At 37.6% G+C, this 15,523-nt stretch overlaps 1 protein-coding gene across 1 annotated transcript; it reads left to right on the forward strand.

Moving 5' to 3' along the window:
- Nucleotides 1–427: 427 nt before the first annotated feature.
- On the forward strand, nt 428–13,947 carry LOC149025733 (putative disease resistance protein At1g50180). Its single transcript, XM_089143175.1, has 3 exons — nt 428–512; nt 606–647; nt 12,874–13,947. Exon 3 carries the CDS (start codon nt 13,022–13,024, stop codon nt 13,667–13,669), a length of 648 nt encoding a protein of 215 aa, XP_088999301.1. The 5' UTR covers nt 428–512; nt 606–647; nt 12,874–13,021; the 3' UTR covers nt 13,670–13,947.
- The last annotated feature ends 1,576 nt before the right edge of the window (nt 13,948–15,523 follow it).

Raw genomic sequence — 15,523 nt, forward strand, 5'->3', positions numbered from 1 at the left:
TGAATGAGAGAGATTGAAGTAACATGCATTCATTTTAAATGCAAATATTGTTTTGTCTAAGTAGGCTTTTGAGTTTATGAAAACTCAAATTGACAAAAGGAACAAGGGTAATTTGGTCATAAAACTGATAGTTTGTCTTTAGTCGACTTTTTTAGTTACCATGGGAGGTAACTGCAAAGTGAGGTAACTGCAAAGTTTCGTTTTCTTTTGGACTAGAAATGACCAAGATCATAACTTAAGGGGTCTAGATGAAAATTACCTTTTATATTGTTATCACCTTATTATTCTCTTTGATTAAGTACGCTTTGCAAGTCTACCAAAACCATTGACTTAGAACAGTGAATTCACACGTGAATCAAAGTAGTAGCTGGAATAGATTTTGAGTTCCCACACATAGTCGGTGCATATTAAAAATCTATAAAGGCCAGGGAAACTCAAATGGCTAGTTCTCTCATTTCAAGCAGATGAAATGAGGGAGACTCGTCAAATCAGAGATGCAGTCTCTTAGCTTGGTAAGCTGTTTCTCAACTTAGGATTTGTTCTTTTTTCTTCTCTTTTGCACAACGTTTTGTTCATTAATGATTAGCATAGCAAAACTTGTGCAGCTTATATGAGCATTTCAACCATTGGATGAACATGGCGTAGCAGTAAGTATCAAGTAGCCTACCTTAACGTTTCATTCTTGTCTCGTTTATTTGATTCATCCCTTATTGTCTGTGATGATTTGTTTAAGATAAGATCATGGCAATATTGTGTTAATGTTAATATACGTCCATGCATGACTAGAGATTTTCTGGATATGTTCATATGCAATTTCAAGCAATAATTTTGATGACTTGATTCAAAGATTGAGCAATGTCATAGATGAGAAGAAAGATTTGATCGGAAAGATTGTTATTTGGATGTGTAGTCTTGCTCCAGCATAGTGATGATGATGCGTGAGAACTCATAGAAAGAGATTTCTAAATGAAATTCTTTTTAAAAAAAATTTCTGAGTTTAGCAATAATTTCCTATGAGATCACGGTTAACTGCTTTTGATCCAAGGAGATAGTTCTTATTTTCTGACACTGTTTCACTTTATGTGCGTTTGATATTCATTCTAAAACTTCTTCTCCAAAACCATATTTTCTTATGCCTTGCTTCTGTAAGAACTTGGCCTTGCCGACATCTCTTTTCCCACCAAGACAACCTTTCCTTGATCCATCTCTCTTCTTTTCCTCCGTACAATCATTGCCACGCTCATCCGGTCTATGTCTGATCTTTCCCAATTTCTTCTGGGTAATGGATTCTGAAGTTTCCAGGTTTACTCTTCAACATAAATGATGATACAGCGAAAGACATGGTTGAACTGTTCCAGCTTGAAGAGGGAAGGTGGTTTCAGATCTAGGGGAAGGAAAGGGGTATTTAGATTGGGGAAGAAGTCATGGTCTGTTCTTTTAATTTAGATTGTTGACCTCAAGTACCGTTAGGGCCTATTTCTTTACACGAATCTAAAGATTTCAAATCTCTGTATTCATAACTGGAAAAATTATACCCGTTTAGTTGTGTGAATCACTCGATTCGTGAAATCTGTAGATATATGGGTATGAGGTGAAATCCCCCTATTATAAAAACACTAAATCAAGACGAATTTACAAATTTCACTTCATAGATTCAGATTACAGATTTCACTCCACAGGATAGATTTAGATTAACCAAACACTTAATGTTATGAACCATTACTCTATAGATTTGAAATCTGCAGACTCAAGTAATCAAACAGGGCCTTAGAAAATTCAGACATTGTAGAAATAGATTTTGATATTCTAGGAGTTTGGGGAGAGAATAATTCTTTTAGATTTTTTACATGTGAGTCCTCTTAAACTAATGTTGAGTCCCCTTAGTGCAATATATTATATGTGGGTCCCAACCAAACTAATGTTGTTAGCCGCCGTTAAGTATATTCAAATTTCAAATCTTGAATGACCAAAATACCCTGCAGGTTATTTATTACCCCTCATACCCATAAATCTACAGAACCTTTATTCTCATCCAAAAGACCATTTTCTATTTCTAAAAGTGATATCCAGTAGTTTGTTTGAAGATAATATTCCTAGGATTGGACTTAACCGATTTGAACAATATGTTGTTCCTGGTTTTCCAAGTCACTAAAATGACGTAGAAGACCCATTTTTTATCCATCAAAGAAAATCCTTTTGTATGAAAGACAAAATCCCAAAGAGATTGAACATGGCCTGGTTGCAGTCTATACTATTGATGTTGAGACCCAAGGGACCCTGATCGAAAGATGCATAGCCCAAGAACACCCAAAGAATAAATGCCAATCTATCTCGGTTTGATGGTTACAAAAGGGACATAAATTCAACTTGTAAGAAACAGCTGCAACAGAATTGGGGGTAGGCAAAAGACCAAAGCTTAACAGTCTCCAAAGCAAAATTTTTTATCTAGGAAGAATCATCAGCTTCCAAAAGAACCGCGGAAAAACATTGTCTGCTGTGCAGATCGCCTGCAGTGCACAACAGTGCGCTCTCTTAAATTGTCACGTGGAAGATTACAATCATGCGGTTAGAATTTTTTGAGTTTCATTTTATCAAACTGAACCTTTTTTTTGTCGGGTTCACCTTCTACATCCAAATCAAATTTGCCAGCCAACCTCTGCGAGTCAGCCGACTATGCTTCTACAAATACTGCCGTCAGAGACAATAATTCAGTTGATTGGACTATTGTCGCCTACAACTCTATAACCCCCGAACTCCCCCACCATGGTTGATTCTAAGACGGCTGCAACTCTACTGCACAACCCCTCTCTTCCGTTTCAGAGAACTAATGTTTTCCCAGTTTCTTGTAAATTGAAAATTAGAACCCAACCGGCCCTCTCTTTAGTGCCATTTTTGAGGCCATAGTGCATGATTCAGAGATTGAACGCATGTTTTGGTGTACTGAAAGCTTCTTAATAATTTAATCCTTGAATTTGTAATCAATTGCACTCCATTAGAACCATGGTAGAGGATTTCAAAAACTGAAAATAATTCCACGCATAATTAACCACTATGCCTGCTTCACAAGGAAGAACTGAGCTTCCTTTTTATTTATTTTTTTTCATGGCAAAGAGGAAGAAATGGGTGTAAACCTCGAGTTCAAACTTTCCCCAAAATTGTTGAAAACAAATATAAAAGGAATATTGAAGATGGATCAGCTATCTCTACAAGGGTTTCTGCCTCAACCATGGGCTGGAATCTTTGAAAACTGAAATAGTCTTCTTAGCAACTTTTCCCAACAGGATTTCTCTTCATTTGTAGAGGAAAAGTGACAAAGACGGAATGAGTAGAAAGAAAGAATCTACAGTTTAGAAACATCTATAACAGTAACTAATGTGGCCAGATCTGTTGCACTGGTGGTAGATCTCCGATCTCCTCTGAGTAAGGATCCCTGCAAAATGACCGGTGGCAGAAGGGGGGCGATGTGTTCCTCTGCCCAAAGAGTCGCAGAACCTAAACAAGAAGGAGAGATACAGGGAGATAAAGGGGGGGAGAGAAAAACCAGGTATGGGTTTTACTCTATGGTTGGGTATGTTAGATGGGTTTAAATTTTGAAACGTCATACTTACAAATTCCATTTTAATCTCAGCCGTTAAATTCAATAATATCCAAGTGTCAGTATGTGGTGCTGCACTGTTATGTACAGCAGACGATGTTTCTCCACCACGACCTTTTTTTTATTGCCTTTTTACTCAGGTAGAGGACCGATAGACAACTTTAGTCAAAAAAGAGCCATTTTTGGAAAGTTTCAAGGTACCAAGAATCATGTTGCATGTGGAACCTGCCAAAAATGAGCGGAAAGTTTTAGGATTCCTGCATCAAGGTTCCAATAGTTTCTTCTAATTAGATCAGCCGACTTTGAATTTTTCATTTGGGCACTCCAATGAACATCAGTTGGAAAGTGTATAAATTGTGAAACATGACTTACAACAAAAGCAATATCTAGACGAGTGTTAGCAAGATATTGCAAAGCCCCAACTGTGTGTCGATACTCAGTTCCATTAGATAATAAAGAATCATTAGTAGAAGAAAGAGAAGAACCATAAGCTAGAGAAGTAGCCACAAGCCTTGGCATCACTCATGTGAACATGAGACAAAAAGTCGGTAATATATTTGTGTTGAGATAAGAGTAGTCCCTTGGGCATTCGATGAGCCTCAATACCAAAAGAATAATGGACATCACCTAGATCTTTAATAGTAAAAACAATAGCTAGAGCCTTTATGAGAGATGAAATAGCATCAAGACTACTTCCAGTGACAAGAATGTCATCAACATATATCAAGACATAAATAGTCACAGACTTTGTGCGATAATAAAAGAGGGATGTATTAGTGCGAGAGCCTTGAAATCCAATGGATGTGATGAAAGAAGTAAGCTTTGTATACCAAGCTCTTGGGGATTGTTTTAATCCATAGAGAGACTTCCGCAAATGACACACATGTGTAGGATGAGAAGGATCAACAAAACCCATAGGTTGCTCCATAAACACAGTCTCAATTAAGTCTTCATGGAAAAGGCATTAGACACATCTAATTGCCCAACAGGCCAATTGTGGGAAATGGAAATAGAAAGAATAATCCATATAGTTGTATGTTTCACTATGGGACTATAGATGTCTACAAAATTATATCTTGGTCTTTGATGAAATCCTTTAGCCACAAGGCAAGCCTTATAATGTTCTATGGAATCATCAGCTCGTTTCTTAACGCGAAATACCCATTTGCAACCAATGATATTCTGAGAGGATGTAGGAGGAACAAGAACCCATGTCCCATTTTGCACTAAAGCATTAAACTCTTCATTTATAGCTTGCCTCCATTGTATAAACTTAGTAGCTTGAGCATAAGTGGAGGGAAGTTGTTCATCTTCAATAGTGACCAACAAATTGAAGGGTATTTTAGGTTTTCCTGTTTTGGACCTAGTAAGCATAGAATGAGTAGGAATAGTAGTATCATTCGTTGAGCTTATTTGAGGTTGGGAAAGTTCATTCGGTGAAGATGTGGCTTCAAGATCCATAGAGGGAACTGGAGGACCCGTAGAGGCTACAAGCCCAGAACTAGGTGTTGAAGGGATGAGAGGACTGAGGTGTTCGTGAAGCCCATGGGCCGAACTAACCTGTGCAGAATTTTCCAGCCCACGACTAGCACTACAGGGGTGTGGGGATATGTCATTATGATGAGTTACAATATCTGAATGTTGTACAGCATTAAAAGAACTAGAAATATACCCCCCCCCCCCATTACAAATATTTACATGAGAATCCCCAGTACACAATCTAATCCCAGATTGAGAAATAGAAGATCAAGAATTTGTTGAAGATAAAATGTCTTCAACTTATACCATTTTTCAGTAGATAAGGATGAATGTTCATGCTTGAGTTTGTTGTATGGAAACACACTTTCATCAAAGACAACATGTCAAGAAATATACATTTGACTAGTTTGTGGATCAAAACAATAATACCCCTTATAAGCAAGTGGATATCCTAAGAAAATACAAGAGTTGATCGCGGATGCAACATTGTCTTAGAATATGGTCTTAACCAAGGATAGCATAAACAGTCAAATACTTTTAAATTCTCATACTTAGGAGCATGTCCAAACAAAGCTTCTGAAGAAGATCTATGATCAGGAGTTTTTAATGGCATGCGGTTCATGAGATACATTGCTACCTTCATAGCATATCTCCAAAATAATTGAGGAAGACCAGCTTGAAAAAATAAGGCTAAACCTGATTCAAGAAAGTGTCTATGTTTTCTCTCTGCCACTCCATTTTGTGGAGGTGTATAAGGACAAGAAATCCAATGAGAAAGACCACTTGTAGTTGCTAATAACTTTAACAACTTCTTATATTCAAAACCACCATCAGACTGAAGAGTACTTATCTTAGTAGAAAAATAAGTTTCTACAAGATTTCTGAACTTAGTGAAAATAGCATACAAGTCATATTTGAGTTTCATAGGAAACCCAAGTATACTTTGTGTATTTATCAACAAAAACAACATAGTATTTAAACCCATCTACAGAAACAATTGGGGCTGATCCCCACAAATCAGTATGAACAATATCCAATGGTCTTCTACAATCTGAATTGAACAAAGTAAAGGGAAGTAAAGTAAAATTAATTTTACCAATTTGTTTGGCTGACCGTAAATTAATGTAAATTTTCAAAATTTATAAATCAACCTATTTTATGAATTTTTTTTTTCTCCGTTTAAAACTAGAATCAAGCATATGGTTACATTCTCTGAACATTAGTATGCTATCAAACAAATCCTAATTGAAAACCAGAACCTATAAGGAAGCTACTAGGTAGAGTTATTAACTAGGAGTTAGTTTCAGAGATCCATCGGCAATTACCAAAATACAATGAGTAAGCCCCCAAAAGATGTAAAAAAGAATAAACCTTGGCCAATTAAATCTAGCTGAGATACAATAAGCTGACCATAATAATGAATTTACCCCAAATAAATGTAGCCACAACCTATAGAAATTGCTTCAAAGAGGAAATAATATAAACCATGGTAGACTCAACAATCCATAGAGTAGGCTATAGATCCTTCACAGAGACCATACAAGACAAAAACATCTATTATCCAGTCCAAATAATACAACAAACAGCCAAGGTATTCTTAGAGCAAAAGCATTCTTAGAAGATGGTCATTATGCAGTACCAACAAGTATCTATCCTACGCTTTCTTAGAGAGCAGACAAGGTTTTAACAAGAGACGTATGGAAGAAAACCACAAGATAATGGCTACAAGAACAAGGTATGTAAGTTACAATATTTCATAAAAATACACTCTAGGTATTTCTTAGTTAATTAGATTTCCTGCTAAGTGATCGATTAGATATTATATTCCAAAAGTTAAGCATTTGCTGCCCTAAATATTTAATGGTGTACCACTCAGATATATGTAAATGCTAATGTACCAAATCAATCAAATGCCATAAAAATAAAATATAATAAAAGAGGCACCTTCCAATACCAAGTCTAATGAATACCTTCTACATTTGCCAACAACAACAACAATAATCAAGTTATAGTGAAAAGATGTAGCTATTTCTAAATCTAATCCAAGTATTGGAATCTAACTACAAATAATAGATAGAAGAGATTAGTTTACATAATCAAACCTGATCTAAGTAGGCATATTATTTACAGCAGCAGGTGCCAGCTGCGCACCAAAACTTGAAGAATAGCGAAAAAATTCTGCAACACATAATCGAATAGGTGTTTGCAGAGAAAAAACACATCTGCAGAACGATGTAGAACTGCAAAAAATAATAGATCAAAGTAATCAATCAAGTTCTAAAATAAGTAGGAGGTAAGTAATAGAATAGATCAATTTATATATTCATCTGATCTAACTATAAAATAAGTAAAACAATAAGTGGTTGTGCACCAAAGACAGGAACATTGAAAGATAATATTGAGAACAACATTGTTTTGATTCAAAAATGTTCTGATGTCTTGTTAGAAAATAAACTTTAATCAATCAAAATGATGCAATAACAAGAAGAACTGAGAAAAAGAAAAAAAGAAAAAGAGAAGAGAAGAAGAAAGAAGAAGAATCGATAGGAAACACATAAGCCTGCAATTCTAGTTTGAAACTCCTAGAATTGCAGTCTCTTATTTATAGATATCAATAGTCTAGATTGCAACTTGAGAAGCAAGGAATCTTGCCTTCTAAAAAAAGAAATAAAGAGTACAACTTATCAAAAGAACTTTCTAGTTTTCTAACTCCTAAAATCTGTCCAAAATAGAAAGTACTAAAAAAGGAAAGTTCTAAAATTAATAACTAACAGAAAATAGAAACTATGCTTTCTAGAAACTCTCAAAAATTGTGTAGCAAGACTCCTACACTAGAATAAAAAGTATAGTAGCATATCTAAACATAGGAAACAAGCACCACTAGCATAATATTGTTCACGTCACTATTCACGTGAACGATAAAAAAACTCATTGTTCCTACATATACTTCAACAGTTGTCTCAAATGGTTTGATGAGTCTCTTTAACTTTTTTGGAGGTGAATGATGTATGTCACTGGGTAGGGAATCCTAATGGGGAGTTTTCCTAGAAGTCGTCGTGGGAATTAAGTACAGAAAAGGCTACAAATGTTAGTTGGACTTCAGCAGTTTAGGACATTTACTTGCTGCCCAAGCATTCCCTTTTTGGTTGGAAGTTAATGCACGAAAGGGTAGAGGTTGATTCACTTGTGCAGTCCAAGGGGACATGATGGCTGCATGTTGCAACCTGTATTAGCAAGATTCTAAAGATCTAACACACTTGCTGCTGAAATGTTCCTTTGTAGAGCAATGTTGGACTCATTTGGCTACCAATTATGGCACCAACTATGGCATTTGGTTAGAGGTTAAAAAAATTTGTATAGGTGAGGTGTTGACATTATCACATCCCTCCAGCCGGTGCCCTATCTAGAATACCCGGAGGTGTGATCCACAGCCCTGAAGATCAAGTTTAGGAACGATCATATCCACTTAGCACAATAATATAACAAAAGCAAGAACAAATCATTGTATTCAAGTATTTTAATGATAAAAGTCAAGAAAGGATCACAAAATAATATCAGAGTGCGAAATAACAAGATACCAATCAAAAGAAATTGTAGAGTATAGTGGAAATATACCCCACAAACATATGCGGAAGGTAGATCGAAAACTAAAGCAAAGCTAAGCTATTACAAATAATAGGAAAAGCCTAGAAGAAAAGAGAAAATCTAATTGACATCTTCCATCGGCTCTTCTTCTTCTTCAATCTTCATCTTCTTCACCTTTGGGTTGTGCTCTTATAGCTTCAGGTCAGCATCTAACTCAGGTCCTATCGGCAAACAAGATGATGTCGACTGCCGTCAATAGGAGCCGTCAGAGCAGTCCAAACATGTGAGTTGGCTACCCCACTGGTCATAACCTTCTCCAGAGACTTCCAGAGCTGCATATAAGGAAGGGTCCTCTGTATTGTGGCATGGGTTCTCTTCCGGACCTGCAAAGTCATCTAAAAACAAGTCCCCCGAAGGGTAAGCTCAAAAGAACTTTGCAAGTATATCCAATCACAATAAACAACTTCACATGCAATCGAAGGCAAACATAAATGCAATGATATGAAACAATATATGCAAGTATGCTTCTAACTCTATAAATGTATGCTAATCTCTATTGGCAGACACGCTTTAAGTCACAGCACCATACTCCTTTGGGTGGGTCTCAAATCACTCTTCCCTCAATCATTTCAGTATCTTGGGTTCTCCGGTGGTAATTGGATCCTGCATCCCTCTCGGACATTCCATGGCTGGGGTTTAAGTCAACGCTCTCTCACATCACCATTGGTTTGAGTATTGGCATGTGTACAGGGTAAATCTTAGCCAATGCAAGTCATCTACTTAGTTATATCAACTTAGGGTTGGATACTTCCATTCCTCGCCTCTCACGATCCTTTCCGGTATCCTTCCCACTAGAGTCATCGTGTCCTATGGCTACAACCAACTCGGACTATGGACTCATTAACCCTATTGGTCATCCACAAATAGCAAACATGAAACTCTCATGTCCTCTCACAGGTTGGTTACCGATCTTGAGCGCCCATGAGCCCAAGTCTACTACATGCAACCCTACCAATGAATGACCTCCACAATGTGATTCATGTCCTCTCACAGGTTGGTTACCGGTCCTGAGCGCCCACAAACCCACATTGTTGCCAAGGGTTACTCGGTCTCAATTCCCTTCCGAATCAGGTCTAACATAACATGGTATCCTAACCAAACACCGCTAGACCAAACCTAGGTATGTCAACCAGTAGTCAAGGAAAAAGTTGAGAGGCACCATAAGAAAGCATCTCATACCACCTCCACTGGTATCCAAAGACAGAAATGCCAAAAAGGCATTTCCCATTTCACAACTACAACCTAGGCATCCACAATATAGCATGATTCCATACATATCACATCATAGTCCAAATCACACCCACATCAATCCATAGTCAACTCCATATATAAATCACATTATAAACATGCTACTATAATTACAGAAGTATCATGATGTAAAGAAAACAAAACAGCAGTAGGTAGATCATGTATTCATGCCATATTACAACAAGGCATGTAAATAGGCATATTGTAAGTTGGAATACTCACCTCGTAATCTGAATATATAACCTTCAATTGAGAGATCAGAGATCAAGACCAAAATCACCTAAACAAGCTTGAGAAAACATATATAGGTTATAAGAAGCAATTCCAAAAGATTGGATTCGAAACAGAGCAAAATTGGAGTTGCTATTAGCCTTGTTTGATTGGCTGGCAGCTTGGCCCAATTGACTAGGTAGTCAACCAGGTGAATGGTACGCAGCAGCAAAACTTCAAATTGGTCATAACTTCTTCGTTTGAAGTCTGATTCCTCCAAAATTCGAGGGGAATTCCATATAAACATACTAAGACTATCTAGCATGGATTAGACACCATCCATGATCAAAATTAATGACTTTCTAATTTGAAAACATGACTTTCTAATTTGATCAAAACATGATTTTCAATGAAAGCAAGCCATGGATTCAAAGGAGAATTTAGAGAGAACATAATTTCACTCTAAAGGAACGTTAGCAATAGATCAGAGATAAGAACTATCATGAGAATGGATCTAACATGCTAGAGAATTAAGATTGAACATGCATTCATGAAGATATCAATGATCTCTTCTATAAAATCAATATGGAGATCATAGCATCATTGGAATGAATGGAGATTCATTCAAAGAGATAGAATATAGTAGATCAGCAATAGAAACTAAGAATAAACATGCCTAACACTGATTAGAAAGGAAAACTACAGTAAGAAATGATTATGCTATCAAAACCAAATTAGAAACAAGAAGAATCACCATATGGCTTCAAAGAATGCATACAGTGAATGGGCTTTCACTCTAAGTCAAAAGAGCTCAGAGAATAGGCAATTACAGTAGTGTAAGACCTTCCTCACAGTCAAAACAATAAGATAGAACAATAGAGAGAAGAGATTAGAGAAGAAAGAGGTAGAATACTAACCTTGAATGAGTGAAACCAAAACATAAACTTGTAGAATGCTTGGGGGTCTTCCACAACACCGAGAGAGGCTTTGAGAGAGGTGTCACACATTCTCCAGAGGTTTTAGAAACAAAAGGGGTTGAAAATCATGTAGTCCCATTAAATAGAGTAACAAAAACCCTAAAAGGAGATCTTCACATATTCTGTTAGCAGCTGGTCTGCTGGCCCAGTCGACCAGGTCTGACAGCAAGCCCAAAAATAGGAATTTCAAGCTCTAAACCTCAAAATTTTCGATGGGGTTTCTCCCAACTCAATAAGCAATCTTCCTAGAATAAAGGGGTACCTTCAAATCATGACCAACTAGGCTTTAAGTCCATCAACCAAACTCTTAAACATCAAGGTGCGGTTCATCTCCAATTTAGACAAGGTTTCCAAGAAAAAGAACTCCATCATCAATTTCTATGGGTTTTGGATCAAACACCATGTCTTCAACTGAGATGGCACACCAAGTCTCCTTCCTTCACTTCGGGTCTTCGGATCTACACTAAGGGAGAGGTCTGACTTGACTTCCTAGGACCTTCCAAGGATAACAATATTGCACTCAAGGTCCAACTTCAAGGTCAAACAACACACAAGCTCCAAAACAAATAGGGTATCTAGGTTAGGGTTTGGGCTGGATTTCACAGACATGGTAGTAACAACAATCAAAGAGATGAGACTTAGGTCCTGCTTGGCTGAATGGTTGATTGCGAATACCCTATCATATTTGGATGGTTCATAACATGAAACGACATGAGGGTATCGCTCACTCTCTTCAAGGTAGGCAAATAACCCAAGGAATGTCGCTGCAATCACAATTGATGGGGCTGAAGTTGAAGGCCAGTAGCCTGGTGGATCCTCAAGAGGTGTTATGGAATGCTCCAAGTCTGGGCTGGGTGAAATTAAATGTGGATGGGAGTTCATTAAGGAATCCTAGAAAAGCAACAGGTGGAGGTTTGTTTAGAGATGAATAGATGATATAGCAAAGGTTCTTTGGTCCTTCAAAGTTACTTGGGGATGCAAACAAGCATCAAACCCAAGTTTGAAGCATAATGCATGGGCTGGAATGGGCACAAAGGTTTAAGATTCCAAGGCGCAGGATAGAATGTGATTCGGCCACTGTGGTCTTTCTTGTTCAGCATCAGCTTATCCCTTGGTGCATACTTCAAAGATGGAGAGGTATTGATTCCTTTTTAAGGGACACTGAGGGGAAGATATTGCACTGTTACAGAGACATAAATGTAGCAGCGGAATTTTTAGCTGGATTAGCAAGAAGATCTGAAATTTCAGAAGTTAATCTCTTAGTCGACTGTGATATTGAAAGAGTTGGACGGGGATGCTTCTGGCCGTCCAAGATTTTGATTATGATTAAAATATGTGAAAGTTTATTTCTTTCTAGATTATGTTCTTTGTGCTTGCACGGGTTCTATTCCTAAGAGGAACCAGTGAGTTAAGGTGTACTTGGGACAACTGATGTTGCAGGATTGAAAGTTTTGGTTCCTTGAACCTGTGTAATTATACTGCTGTTGTATCTCTTTTTTGCTTTTAATACAAATGACCTTCTAGTGAAAATTTGGACCAGGCCCACCCTCTAAACCACCACTACCATCTCCCCATTATGATCTAGACTCGCTCAACTAGCTATACTACAAAAGGTTGTTTTTTCTTTTTCCAATTATTTGTTGGACTATTTATGTGAACTTTTATTTTATCTTCTTAGTCTGGAGAATTTATTAATACTCTTGTGTGGCTCACTTACAGGTTCAACTGCAGTGGCTATCTGGTATAAATTCGACTCTAATATGATCAGCACTATATTGGGATTGCCTTGATCTTGAAGAAAACTTGTGATACTCTGATTTTGAAGGCTTTAGAACAGAAGTGGAGAAAACGTGAGAAAGTAGTGGAAATGGCACTCACCATTGTCTCTAATCTGGTGACCAATATCACCCAACTTCTCGAGAGTGAGGTGAATTTCCTTCTTGGAGTCGATCAACAAGTTAGATCTATCAACCTTGAGCTGCAGCATATGGACAACTTCCTCAAGAACTCTGAGGGGAAATGCAAAAACCATGCCATTTTGAAGGTTCTGGTGGATCAAATCAGAGATGTTGCTTATGAGGCTGAGGATATTGTGGATGAGTATGTCTACAATGTCGCCAAGGAAAAGAGAAAGAACAAGGCAGTAAAATTCTTCCGTGGCTTCAACCAGGCAGCAATGCTTCACAATGTCGGTGAGCAGATCAAGCAACTCAAAGAAGTAATTGAAGATACATACAAACAAAAGGGAAAGTATGGCATCGAACAAGAGGAGGGCAGTATCCATAATGAAGCAGAACTGAGGATTTTACGTGAATCAGACATGCAGAAATGGAGGCAAGATGTCGAGGAAGATAATGTCGTTGGTTTCATTGAGGAGGTAGAGTCATTGGTGAATCAGCTTGTGAAAGGAACAGATGATTTGGATGTTATCTCAATCTCCGGAATGGGAGGACTGGGTAAAACAACCCTTGCAAAGAAAGTTTACAAAGATCATTTCGTTAGAGAGGTGACTTAACCCCCAACCATGGATTGTTCGAGATGGATGAAGGACTCACTACAAACCGGCGTTGTGTGATGAGACCTATCCAAAGAAGTATGGTGCTATGACTTAAAGCATGCCTGCCTATAGAGACCAGCGTATATAGAGTTAGATTCATACATGCATTGTCTGTCTCATATCATATCACTTTATGCTTTGTTTGTGTTACTATGTTATTTATGCTATTATGGAATAACTTGTCTTGCTGAGTTTCTTTTGAAACTCACTCCTTTTGTACAATATCTTTTGTTAGACTATTCTACAGGTTTTGATGGCTATGAAGCGCAATATGAGGAAGCACAAGATGAAGAAGCGTACCATATGGAAAGTGTTGGCAACTACGAAGATTACTTTGAGGATCCCTCGAGTGGTCTCTCTTGTTACAAGGATTAGCCCTACTGTGGAGTGGGAGCGTCTGAGCATAATCGATGAAGTCTATGTTTATGAGGACATCCTTTATAAAGTAGAAAAGACTCTAGTTTAGTTAGATTATATCTTTCTTTCTTGTCTTTAAAATCAATTGTAATCTCTTTGATTTTCGAACTACATTCCGCTGTACTCGTGGAGTGAGATTCCGCCTCACTCTACTTTTGATTTATATATCTATTGGTATCTTTTCCGCACTCTGATGATTATCTCGTTACTTTACTTTGATTCATTTGAATAATATTGTTAACATTGATTTAGTCTTGTTCTTGATTATATTGTTGTGAATATGGGAGGTTGATTTCACTAACTACTGGATCTTGTGGACTGTGGATCACACACTCGGGTATGCCAGATAGGGTACTGGCTGGGTGGATGTGACACCATATGTGGATAACCAGTAGGGTTGATGAGTCCGTAGTCCGGGACTATTAAGACTCTAGTGGAAAGGATCGCTTGGGGCGAAGAATGGAGGTATTCTGACCTGAGTTGATGTAACTGAGTAGATGACTTGCATTGGGCTAGGCTTTCACCCTGACATGCGCCAGTACTTAGACCAAATGGTGATGTGAGAGAGAGTTGACCTAACCCCCAGCCATGGAAAGTCCGAGAGGGATGCCAGACCCACTACCAACAGGAGCCCTATGCGTGACCTACCCAAAGAAGTATGGTGCTATGACTTAAAGCATGTGTGCCAATAGAGACCAACATACATAGAGTTTAGATGCATATATACATTATCTATTTCATACTGCATTGCATCTTGTTATGTTCTGCCACGTGTTATTTATGTTGTTATGGATTAACTACCTTACTGAGTTTCTTTGAAACTCATTCCTTTTGTACATTGTTTTTGTTAGACTATTCTACAGGTACTAATTTCTATGGCGAACAGTACGATGAAGAGCAAGCCGATGAAGCATACTACACGCAAGGTGTTGGCAACAATCAAGATTACTTTGATGATCCCTCAGTTGATCAAGTTGCGTACTACGATTAAAGGCAACGTGGAGGTGAAATGTCTCAAATGGATTGATGAAGTCCACTATTTTGAAGACGTCATCTATAGAATAGAAAACCCTTATGTTTAGTTATCTTTCTTAGTTCCTTTGATTTAGTTGTTATTTCTTTTAGACTGCGTTCCGTTGTATTTTGTGGAGTGAGTTTCCGCCTCTCTCTACTTCTTTTGATATCTTTGGATATCTGGTATCTTTTTCCGCACTCTGATTATATTGTTTATCACTTCTTGTTTTGAACCTTGATTATAATATTAAACCTTGATTATTTCCTATTTGTGATTATGTTATTGTATATGTGGGAGGATGATTTCCTTGATACTTGATCTTCGGGGCTGTGGATCACACTCTCGGGTATGCCAGTTAGGGTACCGGCTGGGACGATGTG

Source organism: Hakea prostrata, chromosome 2 (genome assembly GCF_041222555.1).
Source record: "Hakea prostrata isolate BN-2017 chromosome 2, UWA_Hpros_2, whole genome shotgun sequence".
Taxonomy (NCBI): Eukaryota; Viridiplantae; Streptophyta; class Magnoliopsida; order Proteales; family Proteaceae; genus Hakea; species Hakea prostrata.

Bases quoted from the DNA above. Each gene is read 5' to 3' on its own strand.
- LOC149025733 (XM_089143175.1), top strand. From the start codon at position 13,022: ATGGCACTCACCATTGTCTCTAATCTGGTGACCAATATCACCCAACTT.